The following is a 22,606-nucleotide window of genomic DNA, read 5'->3' as shown; positions in this document are numbered from 1 at the left end:
TGGAAACAACCAAAGAGGAATTCAAACAAATAGCCAGCACGTGTAGACACCAAGTCAGAAAAGCTAAAGCACAGAATGAACTCAGGCTTGCTAGAGAGGTTAAAAGCAACAAAAAAGGCTTTTATGGGTATGTTCGTAGCAAAAGGAAGAACAAAGAAACCGTGGGGTCACTCAGAGGAGAAGACGGTGAAATGCAAACAGGGGACACAGAAAGGGCTGAACTCCTCAATGCCTTCTTTGTCTCAGTCTTCTCCGATAAAGAAAACAATGCCCGACCTGAAGAATTTGGAGCAAATGATTCAGCAGAGGAAACACAGCCTAGAATAACTAAGGAGATAGTACAAGAATACCTGGCTAGTTTAGATGTATTCAAGTCTCCAGGGCCAGATGAACTGCATCCAAGAGTATTAAAAGAACTGGCAGATGTGATCTCAGAACCACTGGCAGTCATCTTTGATAATTCCTGGAGAACAGGTGAAGTCCCGGCAGACTGGAGGAGGGCAAATGTTGTCCCTATTTTCGAAAAGGGGAAAAGAGAGGACCCAAATAATTACCGCCCAGTCAGTCTGACATCAATACCAGGGAAGATTCTGGTGCAGATCATTAAGCAAACAGTCTGTGAGCACCTAGAAAGGAATACTGTGATCACCAATAGTCAGCATGGATTTCTGAAAAATAAGTCATGTCAGACTAACCTGATCTCGTTTTTTGACAGAATTACAAGCCTGGTAGATGAAGGGAACGCAGTGGATGTAGCCTACCTTGATTTCAGCAAGGCATTTGACAAGGTGCCCCTGATATTCTTGTAAAGAAGCTGGTAAAATACGGTCTTGACTATGCTACCACTCAGTGGATTTGTAACTGGCTGACTGACCGAACCCAAAGGGTGCTCATCAATGGTTCCTCTTCATCCTGGAGAAAAGTGACTAGTGGGGTGCCACAGGGTTCTGTCTTGGGCCCGGTCTTATTCAACATCTTTATCAACGACTTGGATGATGGACTCAAGGGCATCCTGATCAAATTTGCAGATGACACCAAACTGGGAGGGGTGGCTAACACCCCAGAGGACAGGATCACACTTCAAAACGACCTTGACAGATTAGAGAACTGGGCCAAAACAAACAAGATGAATTTTAACAGGGAGAAATGTAAAGTATTGCACTTGGGCAAAAAAAATGAGAGGCACAAATACAAGATGGGTGACACCTGGCTTGAGAGCAGTACATGTGAAAAGGATCTAGGAGTCTTGGTTGACCACAAACTTGACATGAGCCAACAGTGTGACGCGGCAGCTAAAAAAGCCAATGCAATTCTGGGCTGCATCAATAGGAGTATAGCATCTAGATCAAGGGAAGTAATAGTGCCACTGTATTCTGCTCTGGTCAGACCTCACCTGGAGTACTGTGTCCAGTTCTGGGCACCACAGTTCAAGAAGGACACTGACAAACTGGAACGTGTCCAGAGGAGGGCAACCAAAATGGTCAAAGGCCTGGAAACGATGCCTTCTGAGGAACGGCTAAGGGAGCTGGGCATGTTTAGCCTGGAGAAGAGGAGGTTAAGGGGTGACATGATAGCCATGTTCAAATATATAAAAGGATGTCACATAGAGGAGGGAGAAAGGTTGTTTTCTGCTGCTCCAGAGAAGCGGACACGGAGCAATGGTTCCAAACTACAAGAAAGAAGATTCCACCTAAACATTAGGAAGAACTTCCTGACAGTAAGAGCTGTTTGACAGTGGAATTTGCTGCCCAGGAGTGTGGTGGAGTCTCCTTCTTTGGAGGTCTTTAAGCAGAGGCTTGACAACCATATGTCAGGAGTGCTCTGATGGTGTTTCCTGCTTGGCAGGGGGTTGGACTCGATGGCCCTTGTGGTCTCTTCCAACTCTACGATTCTATGATTCTATGATTCTATAATCCCTAACCCCTAACCCCAACCCCAACCCCTATGCTTAACCACTCTTACGGAAGGGGGGGGGCATGTCTTCTTCACTTTCTTCGCTACAATATATTTGCTCAATTTCTCTAGGACTCCATCACCCCTCCCCTGTCCTCCATAATCCCTCAAGGTGTCAAGACCCTAATCCTGTCAAATGCTCTGATCAGCCTTTCCTCCAGGCAATGTCAGGTGGCAGACTATGCATATTTGGGACCATTGTTTTCTCATCCCCAGGAAGTGTTTATCTGTGCATATCTCCAGCTCTGCATATTCCCCCCTCCCTCCTCCATATGTTAATCTGTGTAACCCAACCTCCCTTTAATATATTCATGATGTAATCTGTGTAACCAAACCTCTCTTTAATGTATTCATGACGTGTTTTGCACTGTATTCTGGGACATGGAGGGAGTTTCAAAAACTCATGTCACCCCTTTCTCACTGTTCAATCTCGCCTTGAACCTGTTGCGCAATAAACTTGGATCTTCTGCTGTTTGCTCCTGTCTCCGGCTGAGCTCATTTTCCTCCGCAGGGACCCACGGACTTAGTCCGATGAGCTGGGTGGCAGAGCAGCCTCGCACCCAGATTTTGCTGTAACACCTCTAAGACTAAGACTAAGACTCGAAGCTTCTCGAAGCTACAAACATGAGTCTGACCAAACTGCGGGAGGCAGTGGAAGACAGGAGGGCCTGGCGTGCTCTGGTCCAGGGGGTCACGAAGAGGCGGACATGACTAAACGACTAAACAACAACAACAAGACTAAGACTAAGCCAGACCTAAGAATAAGACTAAGCCTAACCCCTAACCCCTAACCCTAACCCTAACCCCTAAAGCTGGTTTCCTGAACTTGCTCTCATACCTTCCACCCACCACCAATGGGCTGGAGCAAGAGCCTGTTTCAAAGCACTTTGTAAATCTGAAGTAATTAAGCCTCATTAGCTCAAGGACAGTAATTACTGTGGGTGTGGCCTCACCTGTGCAGGTAATGATAAAAGCACAGGGCAGGCAGCCATTCTCTCTCTTGCCTCTTGTCTCTCTCTCTGCCATCTTCCTTCCATGAGGAAACATCTAAGGATGCTCTCTTGGCTCCCAGCCAAGAGAGGAGATAAAGACTATCTTGCTACAAGATAGTTTCTAAGTGCATGTAACCTTTTTAAGCCTGCCTACCTTCTGGGATCATATTGTGAACAGAACGTGAGTAAACTCTTTTATACTTTTATGAAGACTGTGTCGTGTCTTGTATTTTAAGAGGGAACAAAAGGGGAAATTACCAGAGTAATTATTATAGAGGTTCTAGCGAACCTGTGCAAGCGTTACCGTTGCGGACTTAAAGGGGAATGTCTATAAACTCTGCTGATATTTTGGGAACTTGTTAGCACAAGTTGGATAAGGATATAATTAGTCAATATATCCTCTCCTGCACCCCGGAACATTCCCACAATTACCACTCACCTATAACTCTTCAAGCCATTGTGTGACTTTGACAGCCATGAGGCAATAAAAAACCATTAAAGATAAATAATATGAACCAAATGCAGCCAGGGTACGTCTTGTGTGGGTTTCTCTGTTGATGGGCCATTGGCCTGATCCAGAAGACATTCTTACATTCTCATGCTGAGAGAAACAGACAGACAGACAGAAATAGAGAGAGAGAGAGAGATTCGCTCTCTGTTCTTTCCATATTGTTCATCATTTAACTAATTTATGCATCACCCTTTAAAAAGGGGGTTCTCTTAAAATACTGTGGGTGCAGATCATGTAAGGCAGAGAGCAAATCACATATTTCATAAAAAGAAAATGTAACTTCCCATGATGAAATAAAAGGCAAACCAATGGGCCTCCTTACCTGCCAGCTCAGTGACCTTACACATTCCTCCTTTCCATATCCTTTTCTGAACTCCTCAGGATTGGGACAGAACCTCGCAGGCATGCTCATCAAAGCACACACTTTGTTCCAAGCAGCCCATCAGCCAGCAATCTTTTCCAAGAGACTCATCTTCCTTGCTTATCCTGAAACATGAGATTGAAGTGTGTTATGAAACTTTAATATTCCCCAGAAAAAAAACTGGGACTAGACCCAGAGTATATAAACTCTGCTGATATTTTGGGAACTTGTTAGCACAAGTTGGATAAGGATATAATTAGTCAATATATCCTCTCCTGCACCCCAGAACATTCCCTCAAAGGGTTATGGGCCCAGTATTGCATATTTCTGTGTATTTTTGAAGGATTGCATTGGATTGTGATTTTGAGTTGAGTAGTATTTTTCTGAGTTAACTTCCTGGTAAGCACATGGTCCTTTGTTCCATTGTGCAGTGGGGATTAAGCAACCCCCCCTTCCCTCAGAGTTCACAGTGACCCAAGGCAGTGAAGAATTGTTTTGCATTTTGAGATTTTTGAGATTTTGATTTTGAAATTTTGAGAAATTTTGAAATTTTGAAGAATTTTCACATTTTTGGATTTTAAGATGGCTAGAGCAGCTTTTGATAGTGATGCAAAGCTAGGAATGCCTGTGCTGAATGAACACAATTTCATACACTGGAAGCAGCGCTTGATAGCATGTTTAGATTATAAGCACATTTTGGAAGCTTTAAACCCTCAACCTACAGGATCGACTGAGGGAGATTTAGCCAAGATAAGTGCTTGGAAATGCATGAACAGCGAAGCTAGACACATAATTTTGAGTGGACTTCGTGATGAGCAGCTATCATTAATAAATAGTACAGATGATGCATCTCAAATCTTAAGAGATATTGACCGTGTGTATGGAGAATCTGGCATAAACTGCTTCAGAAACTTGGTGTGTAAATTAACCAGAGTGAGGATGAATTCAAAAGAGGAATTCACAGAGCACATCAACAAGTTTACTGAGATTATTCAAAGAATTGATTTGACTCCCAAAGCTTTTGATGAAGATACAAAGATAGCATTTTTGTTATCATTGCTTGGACCACGCTTTAGCGCATTTATAAGTTTGATGGATCATAGACAAGGTCTGACTTTTAAAGACTTAATTGGTTATTTAAAAGAAGAATGCAGAGATAGAGCTGAATCTCCAGTGAGAAATGCTAGAAGCAAAGACAGCAGTTATGCATCTAGGCAATTTACAAAGTCCAAAGAGATGCCTAAGAAAGTGATTTGTTTCAATTGTAACAAAGAAGGACACATTGCAAAGAACTGCAGAGCTCCTAAAGCCAAGAAACCCCACCCCTTTCAGCCAAAAGGGGAAAAGAAGGGGAAATGTGAATGCACATGGCTACTGCAAGAAAGGAATTTAACTGTCCAGAATCGTGAGAATAAACGTAATAAATGGATAATTGATTCAGGTGCTAGTTCGCATTTTTCATATAAAAAGGACTATTTTAATGAGATAAATGATGAAGAAGGATCTGAAATTGAGATTGCAGATGGCAACATTGTTAAAGCAAAAGGTGCAGGTTCCATGAGCCTGAAATGCAATATAAACAATGAATGCATTGAGAACACAATCTCTAGAGTTCTGTATGTTCCAGAGCTGAGCTGCAATTTAATCAGCATGTCCACATTGGACAAGAAAGGTTTCCAGATCACATTTGGAAATGGAGAATGCAAGGTGACAAAAAATGGCAAAGTGTTTGCTCAAGCAAAGCTAATCAATGGTGTATATGAGCTTGATCTTTCAGAGAACCAGTCTGCAAAAGTGGCACATTCCAGCCAGAAGGATGAAGCAGATCTGGACCTATGGCACAGAAGGCTTGGACATAGGGATACCAACGTCATTCTGGATCTACAGAAAAGAGATCTTGTAAGAGGTTTGCAGGTAAAGCAGAGCAACAAAGCTCCAGCAAAGTGTATAAGCTGTATTACTGAGAAGGCTGTAAAACCTTCATTTCCACGTTGTGCTGAACAAAGAAGCACCAAAGTGCTTGATATTGTGCACACTGACATATGTGGACCCATGAATGTTCCCTCACTGGGAAAGAATAGATATATTTTAATATTTCTGGATGACTTTTCAAGATTTTGTGTTGTATATTTCCTCAAAGAGAAGAGTGAGACAGTGAACAAGCTACAGGAATACATTGCTATGGTCAAGAATAAATTCCAGAGAACTCCAGCTGTGTTAATGAGCGACAATGGAGGTGAGTACTGCTCAAATGAAATGCAGACTCTCCTGGCCAAGGAAGGAATTGCACATGTAACCACAATTCCTTACACACCACAGCAGAATGCCATAGCTGAAAGAAAGTTTAGGTCCATTATGGACATGACAAGGTGCATGCTAAAGGATGCATGTTTGCCACAGAAGCTGTGGGCCGAAGGAGTATACACGTTGGTCTATTTGCAGAATAGACTGCCAACTAAAGGTGCAGAGCGCACACCATTTGAACTTTGGCATGGGAAAGCTCCCAATCTGTCTCACATACGTGTGTTTGGAAGTCCGTGTTACTTCCACGTGCCCAAGGAGCACAGACACAAGCTTGACTCCAGGGCAAAAGCAGGTATCCTTGTGGGATATGCCTCTGGAGGCAAAGGATACAGAATTATGGACTTACAAATTGGTAAGACAAATGCATACCATGCGGTTTATGTTGATGAATATGGAAAAGTAGACACTAAGAACACTGTTGTGGATTCTTCCGGTGAGTCAGAAAGGACTCAAGAGTTCGTATATTTCCCTTTTGAGACCCCACAAAGTACTAATCTGCCTTCGAGTGTTACAGCGCCCCCTACAGGCGACGCACCAGAAGACACAGAGGACCAGAACCCTGGCGGCACCAGAGACGAAGATGAGGACTCAGATGGGGACATGCCTGCGTTGGAGGAGGATGAGGAAGCTGATGCGGTCACAGAACCAGAGGTCAGGCGCTCGTCCAGAACCAACAAAGGTGTCCCACCATTACGGTTGTCCTACTTTGCAGGGTCAGCGTTTCCACAGGAACCTTCCACTTGGGAAGAGATACAGGAGATGCCAGCTGCAGAAGCCAGTCTCTGGAGGAAGGCCGCGCAGGAGGAGATGGATGCACTGCATCAGAACAAGACCTGGACACTCACTGAGCTGCCTCCCGGTAAGAAGGCCATTGGCAGTAAATGGGTTTTCAAGGTTAAGAAGGGGCCAGAAGGAGAAGTGCAGCGCTACAAAGCTAGACTTGTAGCACAGGGATTTTCACAGCGTTTTGGTGAAGACTATGATGAAGTTTTTGCACCAACCGTGAGGTACATCAGCGTAAGAATGCTTTTGAGCATTGCAGCCTCCAAGAAAATGAGAGTGAAACACATAGACATTGCTACCGCTTTTCTACATGGGAAGATTTCTGAGGAAATTTACATGAAACAGCCCAAAGGTTTTGTGAAACCACATGAGGCACATTTAGTGTGCAAACTCCAGAAAGGACTTTATGGACTTAAGCAGGCTGCTCGAGCCTGGAACCAGAAGTTGCATAAAATGCTGACGCAACTTGGGTACAAGCAAGGCGACGCTGACAAGTGCTTGTACAGTAGTCAAATAATGGACAATTCTCATATATCTTAGCTTTTGTTGATGACCTGATTATTGCCACAGCAAGTGAAAAAGACTATACACAGATAGTAAAACACCTTAGCAAAGAGGTGGAGGTCAAGGAGCTAGGAGATGTCCAGTACTATCGCGGGATCCAGGTGGAAAGAGAAGAGGACGGCTCATTTCTTCTCAGCCAAAGACAGAAGATCCACGAGCTGATTGAGCACATGCAGATGCAAGACGCACATCCAGTTGCTACACCGATGGCTACTGACTTCCTAAAGAATCAGCAGGATTCGAAACAGTTGCCAGACAACAATGACTACAGGTCAGCGATTGGTAAACTTTTGTATTTAATTACCACATGTAGACCTGACTTAGCTAATGCTGTGGGGATTCTTAGCAGAAAAGTGAATTCTCCCACTGAGCATGATTGGGCAGGTGTAAAGAGGGTGGTGCGATATTTGAAGGGTACCATGAATTGTAAATTAAGGTTACCAGCCGTCAGAGACCCTAAGTTGGTTGGGTATACTGATGCGGATTGGGCTGGGGATAATGCTGATTATAAATCAACAAGTGGTCATGTTTTCATGTTTGGTGATGGACCTGTTTCATGGGGCAGTTATAAACAGAGCTGTGTAGCATTATCTTCCACAGAATCGGAATACGTTGCAGCAACAGAAGCCTGCAGAGAGATCGCCTGGCTTGATCAACTCATAAAGGACTTTGGGTTGGTGAGAAAAGGGCCTGTCAGCTTGCTGGAGGACAATCAAAGTTGCCTGAAGCTGATGCAGAGTGAGAAGTTCCTGGCCAGAACAAAACACATTGGGGTTAAATACCACTACATACGCCAGATGATCCAGGATGGACTTGTGGAACTATCCTACTGCAGCACCCAAGAGATGACTGCTGACGTCCTGACGAAACCCCTACCAAGAGAGAGTTTCCAGAATCTACGTGTCAAGCTGGGACTCTGGGTGCTTGAATAAAGTTGTTTATGTTTTGTGTATGTTGTATTGCCTGAGAAGGGGTATGTGGGATGTAAACACAGGAGCAGTCAATGACAACATTCCTAGAGTGTACATGTTAGAACATGGGGAGGGATGTCTGTCCAGCAAGCAGGTAAACTTCCTGGGGACGGACTTCCTCCGCATGTGACCAGAGGTGGGTGTGGCCTCACCTGTGCAGGTAATGATAAAAGCACAGGGCAGGCAGCCATTCTCTCTCTTGCCTCTTCTCTCTCTCTCTGCCATCTTCCTTCCATGAGGAAACATCTAAGGATGCTCTCTTGGCTCCCAGCCAAGAGAGGAGATAAAGACTATCTTGCTACAAGATAGTTTCTAAGTGCATGTAACCTTTTTAAGCCTGCCTACCTTCTGGGATCATATTGTGAACAGAACGTGAGTAAACTCTTTTATACTTTTATGAAGACTGTGTCGTGTCTTGTATTTTAAGAGGGAACAAAAGGGGAAATTACCAGAGTAATTATTATAGAGGTTCTAGCGAACCTGTGCAAGCGTTACCGTTGCGGACTTAAAGGGGAATGTCTATAAACTCTGCTGATATTTTGGGAACTTGTTAGCACAAGTTGGATAAGGATATAATTAGTCAATATATCCTCTCCTGCACCCCAGAACATTCCCTCACGAGGGGGAGGAGTAGGGGAAGGAAGGCGGAGTCCAGTGCCCGCTGAGACCCCTTCCTCTCTCCCCTCCCCCCCCCAAGTCCTCCGCGTTCATCCCTAAACCAACGCAGCGGAGCCCGGGCTCGAGAGAGAGGGGGCGGTCCAGAGCCCTTCACCCTCAGAGGCAGCCTGACTCTGCGGAGAGAGGGCTCTCCCGGGGATCCCGTCGCAGAAGGAGCCCTTACCCCCAGCTGCGAGTCTGCCCCTCCCTGCAACATGTGGGAAGGGCAGGAGAAGAGGGGGGGGGAGAGACCCCAGGCCCATTCCTCTGCGGCTTCTGTGTTTCTGATATTGTAGACTACAGAGGGTGAGGCTTGCCAACCCCTGGCCCTGTTTAAAAGAGGGAAGTCCTCGGACCACGAACATTTCCTCCTTTTTAAAGCTGCTATTTGCTGTCCTGATGCACCTGGGAATAAGCATCTTTTTATTGGGGGGGGGAGTATTATCGGATGCTTTCAAAGTGAACACAACAAATTGATCGTGCCCGGAAGAGCCCGGCCGCTGCCTATTAAAAGTTGTTTTTGAAAATATGAATAAAACAAGGAAAGAACTAAGAAAGGGTGCCAGGGCGACCGCCGCCTGCTCAGACGGGCCCCCGAAGCCCACCCCTGTCCCGGGACGGAGGCGGGCCTCTTCGCCGCTGCTTCGGCATGTGGGCGCCCGCCCTCCCAGCCGTGGGCCCAGGACTCCGCCCTCGAGGGGCACCCCAAGTGGGGAAGGGAACGGGCAGACGCCCTGCAGCACCCGCAGGCCCCGACAGGGGGGGGCGCATACGGGCCACTTGGCCCGAGCCTCCGATTCCAAAGGAGGCCTCGATCACAGTGTATGTGTTGCATTATGTAATTTCATAGTATTGACATTATAAGTATACATATTTCCTGACAAAATTCTGTTATGGGGTCTTAAGAGCATCTGTGAATTCACTACGTCACCATGTGTAATTTGACACATGATTTCACAATATTGAAATATTTACATGTCAATACTGTAGTGGGTTGCTGCTCTCCTCAGCACCTCTTGCCTCACCCAAGTACCCATTTTCAATGCATGAAGGTGGTGAAGGTCCTGTGTGAGTGTCTGGAGGTGGTTGGAGGATGAATGGCGACTAACAGATTGAGGTTGAATCCTGACAAGACAGAAGTACTGTTTTGGGGGGACAGGGGGCGGGCAGGTGTGGAGGACTCCCTGGTCCTGAATGGGGTAACTGTGCCCCTGAAGGACCAGGTGCGCAGCCTGGGAGTCATTCTGGACTCACAGCTGTCCATGGAGGCGCAGGTTAATTCTGTGTCCAGGGCAGCTGTCTACCAGCTCCACCCGGTACACAGGATGAGACCCTACCTGCCAGTGGACTCTCTGGCCAGAGTGGTGTATGCTCTAGTTACCTCCCGCTTGGACTACTGCAATGCACTCGATGTGGGGCTACCTTTGTAGGTGACCCGGAAACCACAACTAATCCAGAATGTGGCAGCTAGACTGGTGACTGGGAGCAGCTGCCGAGACCACATAACACCAGTCTTGAAAGACCTACATTGGCTCCCAGTACGTTTCCGAGCACAATTCAAAGTGTTGTTGCTGGCCTTGAAAGCCCTAAATGGCCTGGGTCCAGAATACCTGAAGGAGCGTCTCCACCCCCATCGTTCTGCCCGGACACTGAGGTCCAGCGCCGGGGGCCTTCTGGCGGTTCCCTCATTGCGAGAAGCAAAGCTACAGGGAACCAGGCAAAGGGCCTTCTCGGTGGTGGCGCCACCCTGTGGAACGCCCTCCCACTAGATGTCAAAGAGAAAAATAACTACCGTACCAAACTTTTAGAAGACATCTGAAGGCAGCCCTGTTTAGGGAAGATTTTAATGTTTAATAGGTTATTGTATTTTAGTGTTTTGTTGGAAGCTGCCCAGAGTGGCTGGGGAAACTCAGCCAGATGGGCGGGGTATAAATTTATTTATTATTATTATTATTATTATTATTATTATTATTATTAAAACTATGGCCTTTTAAATGTGTCTCTCTGTGTAGAAGTATTCTTATTTTGTTGTTATTATGTTATGCAACCTGTGGTGGGGGGCTGTCATTTCATATTCTAAACCACCCAGTATTTTTTTAAATCAAGAGTGGTATATAACTATAATAAATAACAATATCAATAAATAACTGAAGAGGGTTCATGAGGTTAGATGCTTCTTTCCTCCTTCCTAACGTGGGTAGCGGTTTGAGCTTGGATTTTATATAATACTTTGCTGCCTTGAGACAAGAGTTTCAGGCTTCTGAATTCCACTTCTTAAGGTTTCTATGGCACCTTTGGCTTAAAAACTCATCCACTCTGTTTATTTCCCTAACCACAACAACAGTCGTACAAAGTTGTTCTTGAGGGTTGCCTTACATACTCCTTGGCACTTCCTTCTTGCAGAGTAAATAATGGCCCCTCATTAGCTGAAGCTGTCTTCCTGAAGGGTTCTGAACCTCTTCTGAACTTCATGACAGTAGCTTGAGAAAATGTCAAATAAAAACGAAGAAATAAATTATATGTCGTAGGGTTGCCAAATCATGGCACAAAAAGTTGTTGAGCTTTTTGGGGGAAATTGCCTTGAGCTTTTTTGGGGGCACACACTTCCTACTGATTTAGAAAAATTCCCCCTGGATATCATCCTGAAGGCCTTTAGGGAGTTATTCTTACATGCAACGGCCGCAGCTCGGACTTTGGTGGCTAAGGGGTGGAAGGAACAAGAAGCCCCGACAATAACGGACTGGCATTACAAGCTACAAGAATTTGCTGAAATGGCGCAGTTCACAAATACCCTGAGAGGCAATTCAAAACAATTTTTTTTGGAAAAGTGGGATAGATATGAAACATATGTTCAAAAATACAGCAAAGGTTTGCTATCTATGCTAGCATTTGATTGACGTTGGAGTGAGACTGAGTTGAGAAATAAGACTAAGAGAACATATTGAAATAGGAATGTATTAGATAATATGTAAAGAAATACACAATAATAAGAGTACCCTAACCCTAACCCTTGCCCTGGCCATAGGTGCCCCCTTCTGGGAATCTTCCGAATCGCTGGAGAAGCTCATGGAATCTCTCGGCCCACTGTCATATTCTCCTACGCTGCCCTCGGATTGTTCCCCTTCGCTCTCCGCCTCCTCTCTCCCCTGTGCCTCTGCTCCCGAGCCCCTGACAACATTCATTTGTAAAAAAAGGAATATACAATGGGAAAGACAGGAAGTCTAGTGTGTTGGTATGTATATGATTTTTGGGGAAAAAATTGTCCTTTCTTTTTTTGTTTCATTTTTTTCCCTAGGTATATAAAATTTGTATATAATTTTTATAGACATGTTGGAAATTATAGTAAGTCCTGTAATGTAATATGACAATGTTTACTGATGTGATATAAGAATGTTAACAAATAAATAAAATGCAAATTCAAAAAAAAAGAAGGGGGAAAAAAAGAAAAATTCCCCCTGGGTGGTAATTTCGCCCTTGGAATCCCAGATATGTCTGGAGAAAACCAATCCTATGACAACCCTATCTACCTCACCCCAATGAATGACAACTGTGGGGTGCAGCCACTTCATAATGTTGCTCACAGAGGGAATTTCCCCATCTTCATTGATATGCAGACAGGACTCGCAGCCCCAGAAGGGGCCGTTCAGCCTGCTCTCTGGCACAGGCAAAATCACAGACCCTCTTGGATCTGAAGGCCTGATGAACAAACGGGAGAGACAAACAGAGCCTACTCAAAGTATTTTTATTGGAGAGCGGGAGATTCAATCTGCTCTGCCCCCCACCCAAAAGCACGTGGCTGGCGATTCCTAACACTTAGCACCCGACTTTGTCCCATAGACCTCCAGCTCACAAAGGGTCAAGGCAGCTTTGCGTCCAGGGAGGTTCACGCTTACGTAACGGCCCTTGAGCTGCTGGCAGAAGATGGTACTGATGGAACCACGTATGGGGTCTGTAATGTTTCCACAGCTGCAGAGAGAAAAGGGAGGTCAGCCTTGGGGTGGAAGCCATTCAAAATAACTCTGTCTACACACGTACAATCATACCTTGGTTTACAGATACTTCAGGGTTGCATTTTTTTGGGTTGCAGACTGCTGAAACCCGGAAGTAGCAGAACGGGTTACTTCCGGGTTTCGGCAGTCACGCATGCGCAGAAGTGCTAAATTGCGCTTTGTGCATGCGCAGAAGCACCAAATCGCAACCTGCTCATGTGCAGACGCGGGTTGCGAATGCTCCAGGTTGCGAATGTGCATCCCGCATGGATCACGTTCGCAACCTGAGCGTCCACTGTATGTGACAATGCTCCAAGGAACCCAATAGCAGAGGTGTCAGGGACTCATACTATCTAGACTGGACCAGGCAAGTAGGGACAGAACTCACGGAGAGTATCCTCCACGAATTGGTCCAATCCTCATTTGAAACCATCCATGTTGGGGGAACTCACTATTTCTTATGGGCGGACGGGACTTCCATACCTCAATTTGCAGTGCAAATGTCAGCTAAAAGCTTCTGTCTGCTGCCTTTTAAGAGCAGGCGGAGAATTAGCACAGATCTTAGTGCTGTGATGCCACAGCTCTCAGAATGGAGACATGTCATGTTCATACCAAAGAGCAGGTAGGGACATCTCTCTGATCTGTTAAGCACCAGCCTTTTAAAGTCAGCCAGCAAAACAGCCTCCCTTGGCACCAGTAATAGCACCAAGCACCGTATCACTGAGACTGGATGTGAGCTTGTCTCTGATCTTAGTACTGGGACACTTAGACTGGAGATGAGTGAATGAACTGCTATTATTTTAAGCCACAGGCCACCACAACTGAAATATAGCACTATTGGAGACAACAGACTTTAGCACCCAGTATCATCTGACATGACGTGATTGATATATGGATGTGGTTGTCCCAAAATGATCTGTAGGAGCAGACATCTGCTTCTCTCTGATGTTAGTGCTGTGAGGCTTCCATGCTAAGATCAGAGATAAACCTCTGCTTGCTGCCTCTTGAAGGCTGGGTGAAGTCTTATCTCCAATCTTAGCGCTGTGGTCCCACAGATTGGGCATAAGAGGAAAAGCTGCTTGGTTCTTGAAAGCTGGCTGTCAAAGAGCAGGAAGAGGCTAGTCTCCAATCTTAGTGCTAAAAACCACAGTGCTCAGACTGGATATAAGCCTAGCTCTGATCTTGGTGCTGTTGTGCTTAGTGCTTCTCTTAATTAACCCTGATCTGAACATAATGCTTAAATTTGATGCTTGATGTCATATGACCCATGCATAAAGGTAAGGTAAAGGTACCCCTGCCCGTACGGGCCAGTCTTGACAGACTCTGGGGTTGTGCGCCCATCTCACTTAAGAGGCCAGGGGCCAGCGCTGTCCGGAGACACTTCCGGGTCACGTGGCCAGCGTGACATCGCTGCTCTGGCGAGCCAGAGCCGCACACGGAAACGCTGTTTACCTTCCCGCTGGTAAGCGGTCCCTATTTATCTACTTGCACCTGGAGGTGCTTTCGAACTGCTAGGTTGGCAGGCGCTGGGACCGAGCGTAGCTAACCTGCGGTCCTCTTGATATTGTTGGACATCAGTCCCATCAGCCAGCATGATCAATAGTCAGGGTTGATGGGAGTTGTAGTTCAACAACATCTACAGGGCCGAGAGGAAAGTGGGAAGCCCACCATGGGGGGAGACCAGAGAGGAGGAGGTTGCAGGACTCAAAGTAGGAAGTCAACAGATTGTGGAAAATCTTTTGTCATGAGTTTATGAGAGAAGAGATATCATCTCGCAACAAACTAAGAATGTGGTGCAGGAGGAAGGATGGAGAACAGTCAAAGAGAAAGTCATGGCTTCATGCTTGATGAAGAAGGCAGGAGTGTCAGGGAAGAAGGAGAGCAAAAGAAGAGGGAGGAGAGGAAAGATGAGAAGCTCAGTCTTGGACTTATGAACTTGAGACACCAGTGAAGCATCCGAGTGGAGAAGTCAGAGAGGCCTTTCCACCCAGGAGCAGGAATTAGCATTTGCCATTCCACACAGAAGCAGGTCTTGAAATATGGGCAGGATCCACTTCCCCTTGCTCCCCCCCACCCTGATTGGGAATAGAACAAAGGAGCTACAAGTGAACGAATCTGTCTCCTGTAATGCCTTGGCTGAAGGATGAGGGGGGAGGGAAGAGGCAACGGAAACTTACAGGGGGTTTGACTTGCCATGGTCGGCAATGGAATTTCCCACATGGATCTCGGCTCCCTGGAGGCTCTCGCACCAGCAGTGCAGACAGCCTTTTAGCAGCACGGCGGTGATGGCATACTGCTCCCCCAAGTCTACATGCCACCATGGCTCTTTCTCAAACTTGGTGAGGGTGCAGGAAGCGTGAGCGAAGTCCCCGTCACAGTTCCCGTCTATGGCTTTGCTTGCTGATGGAACAAGTGGATGTGAGATGATGGAGGACTGGCAGGCTGGCTGGCCGCTGGCCAAGTTGCGGACTGGAGTCACAGCATGGTGGAAAGACAATGGGAAGAGAAATATCAACTGAACGTAACTGAACGACTACAAGGAATCATAAAACCCACTGACAAATACCCCTTCCTCTTGGTTCATGTGGGAACCAATGACACTGCAAGCAATAGCCTCCAGAAGATCAAAAGAGACTATGAGGCTCTGGGCAGGAAATTGAAGCAATTAAATGCACAAATTGTCATCTCATCTGTCCTCCCAGTTGAACGACGTGGCCCAGGGAGAGAGAGAAAAATAGTGGAAGTGAACAGCTGGCTTCGCAAATGGTGTAAACAGGAACGGTTTGGATTCTTAGATCACGGACTGCAGTTTCTTGAAGATGGACTTCTGGCAAGCGATGGGCTGCACCTCACAACGGTTGGGAGGAATGTTTTTGCCAAAAATCTCAGAAACCTCATCAGGAGGGCTTTAAACTGACTAATGTGGGGGAGGGAGACAGTGCTCCTGAAGGTAGGAGTCTATCAATTGATGAAGATGATCATCCAAATGTCATAGACCAAATGGAGCAAACAGCACGCAGACCTAGTGGTGGGAGGAAAAAATCCTTAAATAAGAGACACGGGGGAATGATTAATGGACTTCAATGTCTGTACACTAATGCGCAAAGCATGGGTAATAAACAAGATGAGCTTGAGCTCTTGGTACAGCAAACTAAATATGACATAATAGGCATCACTGAAACCTGGTGGGATAAGTCCCACGACTGGAATGTAATAATGGAGGGTTACAATCTATTTCAGAGAAACAGACCAGACAAGAAAGGAGGAGGAGTGGCGTTATATGTCAGGGATGTGTATACCTGTGAAGAGATCCAAGATTTAGAACCTCAAAGCCAAAGTGAGAGCATTTGGGTCAAAATTAAGGGAGAGATGAATAACAGGGACCTCATTGTGGGAGTTTACTATAGATCCCCAAGCCAAACGGAGGACATAGATGATGCCTTCCTGGAACAGATGGCCAAGCATGCAAAAGGAAGGGAGATAGTAGTAATGGGGGACTTCAATTACCCGGATATTTGCTGGATGTCAAACTCAGCCAAGAGCATAAGGTCAAACAGATTCCTCACTGGCCCTGCAGACAACTTCATTGTCCAGAAAGTGGGAGAAGCAACAAGAGGAACAGCCATTTTAGATCTGGTCCTAACCAATGTTGATGACCTGGTTAGTGGGGTAGAAGTGGAAGGATCATTAGGCGCGAGTGATCATGCTCTTCTGAAGTTTACTATACAGCGGAAAGGAGCAGCCAAGCATACTAGGACTCAATTTCTTGACTTTAAGAAAGCCGACTTCATAAAACTTAGGGAAGTGCTGGGTGAGATCCCATGGACAGTAATACTAAAAGGAAAGGGAGTTCATGATGGCTGGGAGTTTGTTAAGAGGGAGATAGTAAAAGCACAACTTCAGGCAATACCAATGAGACGGAAACATGGAAGGTGCCTAAAGAAGCCAGGGTGGCTATCTAAAGAACTTTTAACTGAGTTAAGATTTAAAAAGGATGTGTACAAAAAATGGAAAGGGGGGGAAACCACGAAAGAGGAATTCAAACAAATAGCCAGCACGTGTAGACACAAAGTCAGAAAAGCTAAAGCACAGAATGAACTCAGGCTTGCTAGAGAGGTTAAAAGCAACAAAAAAGGCTTTTATGGGTATGTTCGTAGCAAAAGGAAGAAGAAAGAAACAGTGGGGTCACTCAGAGGAGAAGATGGTGAAATGCAAACAGGGGACACAGAAAGGGCTGAACTCCTCAATGCCTTCTTTGCCTCAGTCTTCTCTGATAAAGAAAACAATGCCCGACCTGAAGAATTTGGAGCAAATGATTCAGCAGAGGAAACAAAGCCCAGAATAACTAAGGAGATAGTACAAGAATACTTGGCTAGTTTAGATGTATTCAAGTCTCCAGGGCCAGATGAACTGCATCCAAGAGTATTAAAAGAACTGGCAGATGTGATCTCAGAACCACTGGCAGTCATCTTTGAGAATTCCTGGAGAACAGGCGAAGTCCCGGCAGGCTGGAGGAGGGCAAATGTTGTCCCTATTTTCAAAAAGGGGAAAAGAGAGGACCCAAATAATTACCGCCCAGTCAGTCTGACATCAATACCAGGGAAGATTCTGGAGCAGATCATTAAGCAAACAGTTTGTGAGCACCTAGAAAGGAATACTGTGATCACCAATAGTCAGCATGGATTTCTGAAAAATAAGTCGTGTAAGACTAACCTGATCTCGTTTTTTGACAGAATTACAAGCCTGGTAGATGAAGGGAACGCAGTGGATGTAGCCTACCTTGATTTCAGCAAGGCATTTGACAAGGTGCCCCATGATATTCTTGTAAAGAAGCTGGTAAAATGCGGTCTTGACTATGCTACCACTCAGTGGATTTGTAACTGGCTGACTGACCGAACCCAAAGGGTGCTCATCAATGGTTCCTCTTCATCCTGGAGTGACTAGTGGGGTGCCACAGGGTTCTGTCTTGGGCCCGGTCTTATTCAACATCTTTATCAACGACTTGGATGATGGACTCAAGGGCATCCTGATCAAATTTGCAGATGACACCAAACTGGGAGGGGTGGCTAACACCCCAGAGGACAGGATCACACTTCAAAACGACCTTGACAGATTAGAGAACTGGGCCCAAACAAACAAGATGAATTTTAACAGGGAGAAATGTAAAGTATTGACCTTGGGCAAAAAAAATGAGAGGCACAAATACAAGATGGGTGAGCCAACAGTGTGACGCGGCAGCTAAAAAAGCCAATGCAATTCTGGGCTGCATCAATAGGAGTATAGCATCTAGATCAAGGGAAGTAATAGTGCCACTGTATTCTGCTCTGGTCAGACCTCACCTGGAGTATTGTGTCCAGTTCTGGGCACTGCAGTTCAAGAAGGACACTGACAAACTGGAACGTGTCCAGAGGAGGGCAACCAAAATGGTCAAAGGCCTGGAAACGATGCCTTATGAGGAACGGCTAAGGGAGCTGGGCATGTTTAGCCTGGAGAAGAGGAGGTTAAGGGGTGATATGATAGCCATGTTCAAATATATAAAAGGATGTCACATAGAGGAGGGAGAAAGGTTGGTTTCTGCTGCTCCAGAGAAGCGGACACGGAGCAATGGTTCCAAACTACAAGAAAGAAGATTCCACCTAAACATTAGGAAGAACTTCCTGACAGTAAGAGCTGTTTGACAGTGGAATTTGCTGCCAAGGAGTGTGGTGGAGTCTCCTTCTTTGGAGGTCTTTAAGCAGAGGCTTGACAACCATATGTCAGGAGTGCTCTGATGGTGTTTCCTGCTTGGCAGGGGGTTGGACTCGATGGCCCTTGTGGTCTCTTCCAACTCTATTATTCTATGATTCTATGAACTTAAGAAGAGACCTGTAGCTGCTGGATCTGGCCAGAGGGGTCCAATGTTCACCCAGTGACTACCCAGATGCTTCTATGTTTCTTTCATATTATCAGTAAGTTAACAGCAGCAGCAATAAATTGAGAATGAATCTCATTCTGTTTGGTTTTGTTTTTTACAAAATTGCATTTGACTGTAATAAAACCTCCAAGTGGTTTTCAAAAACAAAACACAACACCCACCTAACTAATCAATAACTAATCAATAATCTCTTTCCTGGTGAGCAGTTCCCAGGTCCAGAAGTTGGGGACTTTTACCAGCTCTGAATGGGGTTGTGAAGAATGAGATGTGGAGTTCTTTTGGAGCTCCTAGATCCATCTTTTTCACTGGAGCCTCAGATTACCTCCCTGGTGAGAGGAGAATCAGTGATACGGTCTCCCTCGAGAGGTTGTGGAATTGCCTTCCTTGGAGGTTTTTAAGCAGAGGTTGAATGGCCGTCTGCCATGGATGCTTTAGCTGAGATTCCTGCCCTTCCAACTCTACAGTTATATGATTCTAAACACTCATTATCCCCTTAGGCTGATACGCCAACTGTGCCCTTTCTTGGACAGGGACAGTTTGGCCACTGTGATTCATGCACACCCCATGTGGGGCTTCCCTTACAATTGGTCCAGAAACTGCATATGTCCAGGGTTTGGTTCACCCGCCAGGCTTTGCAATGGATCATGGGAAAATGCAACACCCCTATCCACTGAATAAGATGGCGCCCTTGTTTCCACTGTCACAAAACTTTTGGGCCACTGGTTTGGGGAGGAATAAGAGTGCACTTGGAAAAACCAGAAACAGAAGGAACATTTTATCATATGTGGTGGGAATGTAAAAAAGGAAAGAACTTCTGGGAAATGATATTTAATGAGATGAAAAAGATGTTGAAATATACATTTTTTAAAAAAAAACCAGAAGTAATTTTACTTGGTATTATTGGTCAGGACATTAATAGGCAAGATGTTAAATTGTTTCTATATGCTACAACTGCAGCAAGGGTATTGTTAGCCCAGAAATGGAAACAAGAAGAAATTCTGATGAAAGAAGAATGGCAGACGAAATTAATGGACTATGCAGAAATGGACAAAATGACGGGAAGGATTCAGAACCTGAGGGACCAGAGATTTACAGAAGATTGGAAGAAGTATATGAATTATTTGAAGAGCAATTGTAACCAACAAATTAGGCTAGTAGGACTACAAGAAGTTTTGTAAGGAGGACTATACAAAGTGTTACAAAGTAAGAAAAGATAGAGACATTGGTTATGAGTTTGAAATGTAATAGGGAAGATAATACTAAGAGATTAGATTGGGAAAATTTCAGACAGGATTGATGGAAGTCAATTGAATAAAATGTAAAACTATGTTTAATTACTGTTGAAAATGATATGTTAAAAAACTAATAAAAAATTATATACAAAAAAAAAGGGGGGGAGAGAAGAGTGCACTTGGAAGAACCACTTGGCTTTGCTCACAGACTGGCCACCCTTTCCCCCCTCCCTCCCCCCAGGTCTTACCAATGCCTTGCAGGCCAGGCTTGCAGCTCTGGGCCTCCCCTTGCCCTGCCAGGAATATCAGAGCCAGCAGCCAAGTCCAGGTGAGCAGCATCCTGCAAGGGAGGGAGATGGCCGTAAGTGGGAGACCAGGCTGGACAGGGGGGGGGGGATCATGTTCAGATGGAGGAAAGTCTATCTATTGGGCTGCAGGAATTGACAGAATTTGCAGAACATGGCAGCCCAAATAAGGATCAGGGACGAAAAACAGATAAGGAGTGAGTGGGAAAATACGATAGTAAAATCAATCTACAAGTAGGGGTAATTCTATAATCCACAACGATGGATTAGAAGGGGATAAATTAACAGATATGCAGCAAAATTAGGTATATTATGAATTCCATGGAATGCTGTGCTGGGAAGTCTGTACAGAAACAATGTGTGATGGGAAAACAGAAAAATGGAAAATGAATGAATTATTATTAGTAGTAGTAATAATAAACCCAGGTTGATGAAAGGCCATGCAGCCGTGAGAATGCCCTTCTTTAAACTGATGGAGATCCCTAATGAACTTTTAATAGACTTTTGAAAATTAAAAATATAGTTTCAGATATGCCAATTCCAGATCTGGGGGGATTTTCTATGCTTCAGAAATCACATCCCATGGGTTTTCTCAGCTTACCTTGGCTCTCTTTCTTGGGCTCAGCAGCAGGGTCTGCTGCCTTTCTTGGTGGGTCGCAACCACGGGTTCTCGTCCCAAACCTGGGACCTTCCTGCTTCCAGAGGAGTCCTGCACCTCCAGGTTTTATCCCCTTTGAAATGGGCAGCCTTCACCTGGCTTAGAACAACCCAGCCAATTGGGAAGATGTTGACACTAGGATGTAGAGAATCAAGATCAGCTCTTGACAGTTCTCATCTGAGTGGGCTTCTGTGGTTTCTGACTCTCTCCCAAGAGGAAATAAAGGCACCTCCTTGGCCTATAAGAGGATATCCTCATTCCATTTATCCCATTTAGAGAACAGACGGTGCCAAACTGAGTACTGATACCGGCAGGTCACAACCACATCAGCAATGGTTCCTAACCTTTAGGAGGGAGAATGAGCTGTTTTAAATTCATACCACCCTGGGATAGATATAAGATATATGTTCCCAAATACTGTAAAGGTTCGCTATCTATGCTAGCATTCGATTGACGTTGGAGAGAAATTGAGTTGAGAAATAAGATTAAGGGTACATACTGATATGGGAATGTATTAGATAAAATGTAAAGAAATATACAATAATAAGAGTACATTCATTTGTAAAAAAGGAATATACAAGGGGATTGACAGGAAGTCCGTAGTGTTGGTACATATATGATTTTGGAATAGCTTTTTATCTTTGTATATAAACTTTGTATACATGCATACTTTGTATACATGTTGGAAATTAACGTTCTTATGTTACACATTGTCATATCACATTACAGGGCTTATTATAATATGACAATGTGTGCATATGTAACATAAGAACGTTAATAAATAAATAAAATGGGGGGGGGGGCAAAGCTTATACCCAGAACAAACTTAGTTGGTCTCTAAGGTGCTACTGGACAATTTTTTATTTGTTTTGACTGCGTCAGATCAACATGGCTACCTACCTGTGGGAGACCTCTGGACAGATACCGTTCCCGGGTTTGATGTATTACTTACTGTGCTTTTTAAAGGGCAATTGTTTCCTGCTTGGCAGGGGTTGGACTCGATGGCCCTTGTGGTCTCTTCCAACTCTATGATTCTATGATTCTATGCAAAACATGCAGTTTGTGCTCCAAAACATTGCAAAACAAATGCAGAAATTGGGCACTGCTTGGAGTCAGTTGCACAATGTGGGATTTGAGTGCAGTAAACAGCGGCATGAACTAGGGATCCAGTTTTTAGTATCATTTTGGGAGTGGGGTTTGTGATGCAGAAGGGTTTGAAATGATTGCAAAAGTTTGGCACCAGTTTGCAGTGAACCGGGCAATGTTGGGTTTGGGGCAGATATCTATGGCTTCCCGTTGGATTATCAATTGCTCAGTTTGTGGGAGGTGCAAAATACAGGTCTGGGGTACAAAATGACACAAAACGAGCACAAAACCTTGGTGTCAGTTTAGAGGGGATCCAAAATTTCAGG

General features: G+C 45.0%; 1 protein-coding gene and 1 long non-coding RNA gene across 2 annotated transcripts in view; both read right to left on the bottom strand.

Moving 5' to 3' along the window:
• The window catches only part of LOC307220574, a 214,764-nt gene that overhangs the window by 108,599 nt on the left and 83,559 nt on the right, over positions 1-22,606 (bottom strand). The window lies entirely within an intron of this gene.
• LOC307220533 (fucolectin-like) lies at positions 12,771-21,215 on the bottom strand. Its single transcript, XM_079984548.1, has 4 exons — positions 21,138-21,215; positions 20,480-20,571; positions 15,263-15,554; positions 12,771-13,062 (listed from the first exon to the last, which is right to left on the bottom strand). The coding sequence occupies exons 2-4, from the start codon at positions 20,568-20,570 to the stop codon at positions 12,903-12,905; spliced, it is 543 nt and encodes a 180-aa protein (XP_079840674.1). The 5' UTR covers position 20,571; positions 21,138-21,215; the 3' UTR covers positions 12,771-12,902.

The sequence above is a fragment of the Podarcis cretensis genome (assembly GCF_951804945.1).
Source record: "Podarcis cretensis genome assembly, chromosome: 7".
In the NCBI taxonomy this organism is placed as follows: Eukaryota; Metazoa; Chordata; class Lepidosauria; order Squamata; family Lacertidae; genus Podarcis; species Podarcis cretensis.
This window is presented reverse-complemented; position numbering and strand designations above follow the sequence as displayed.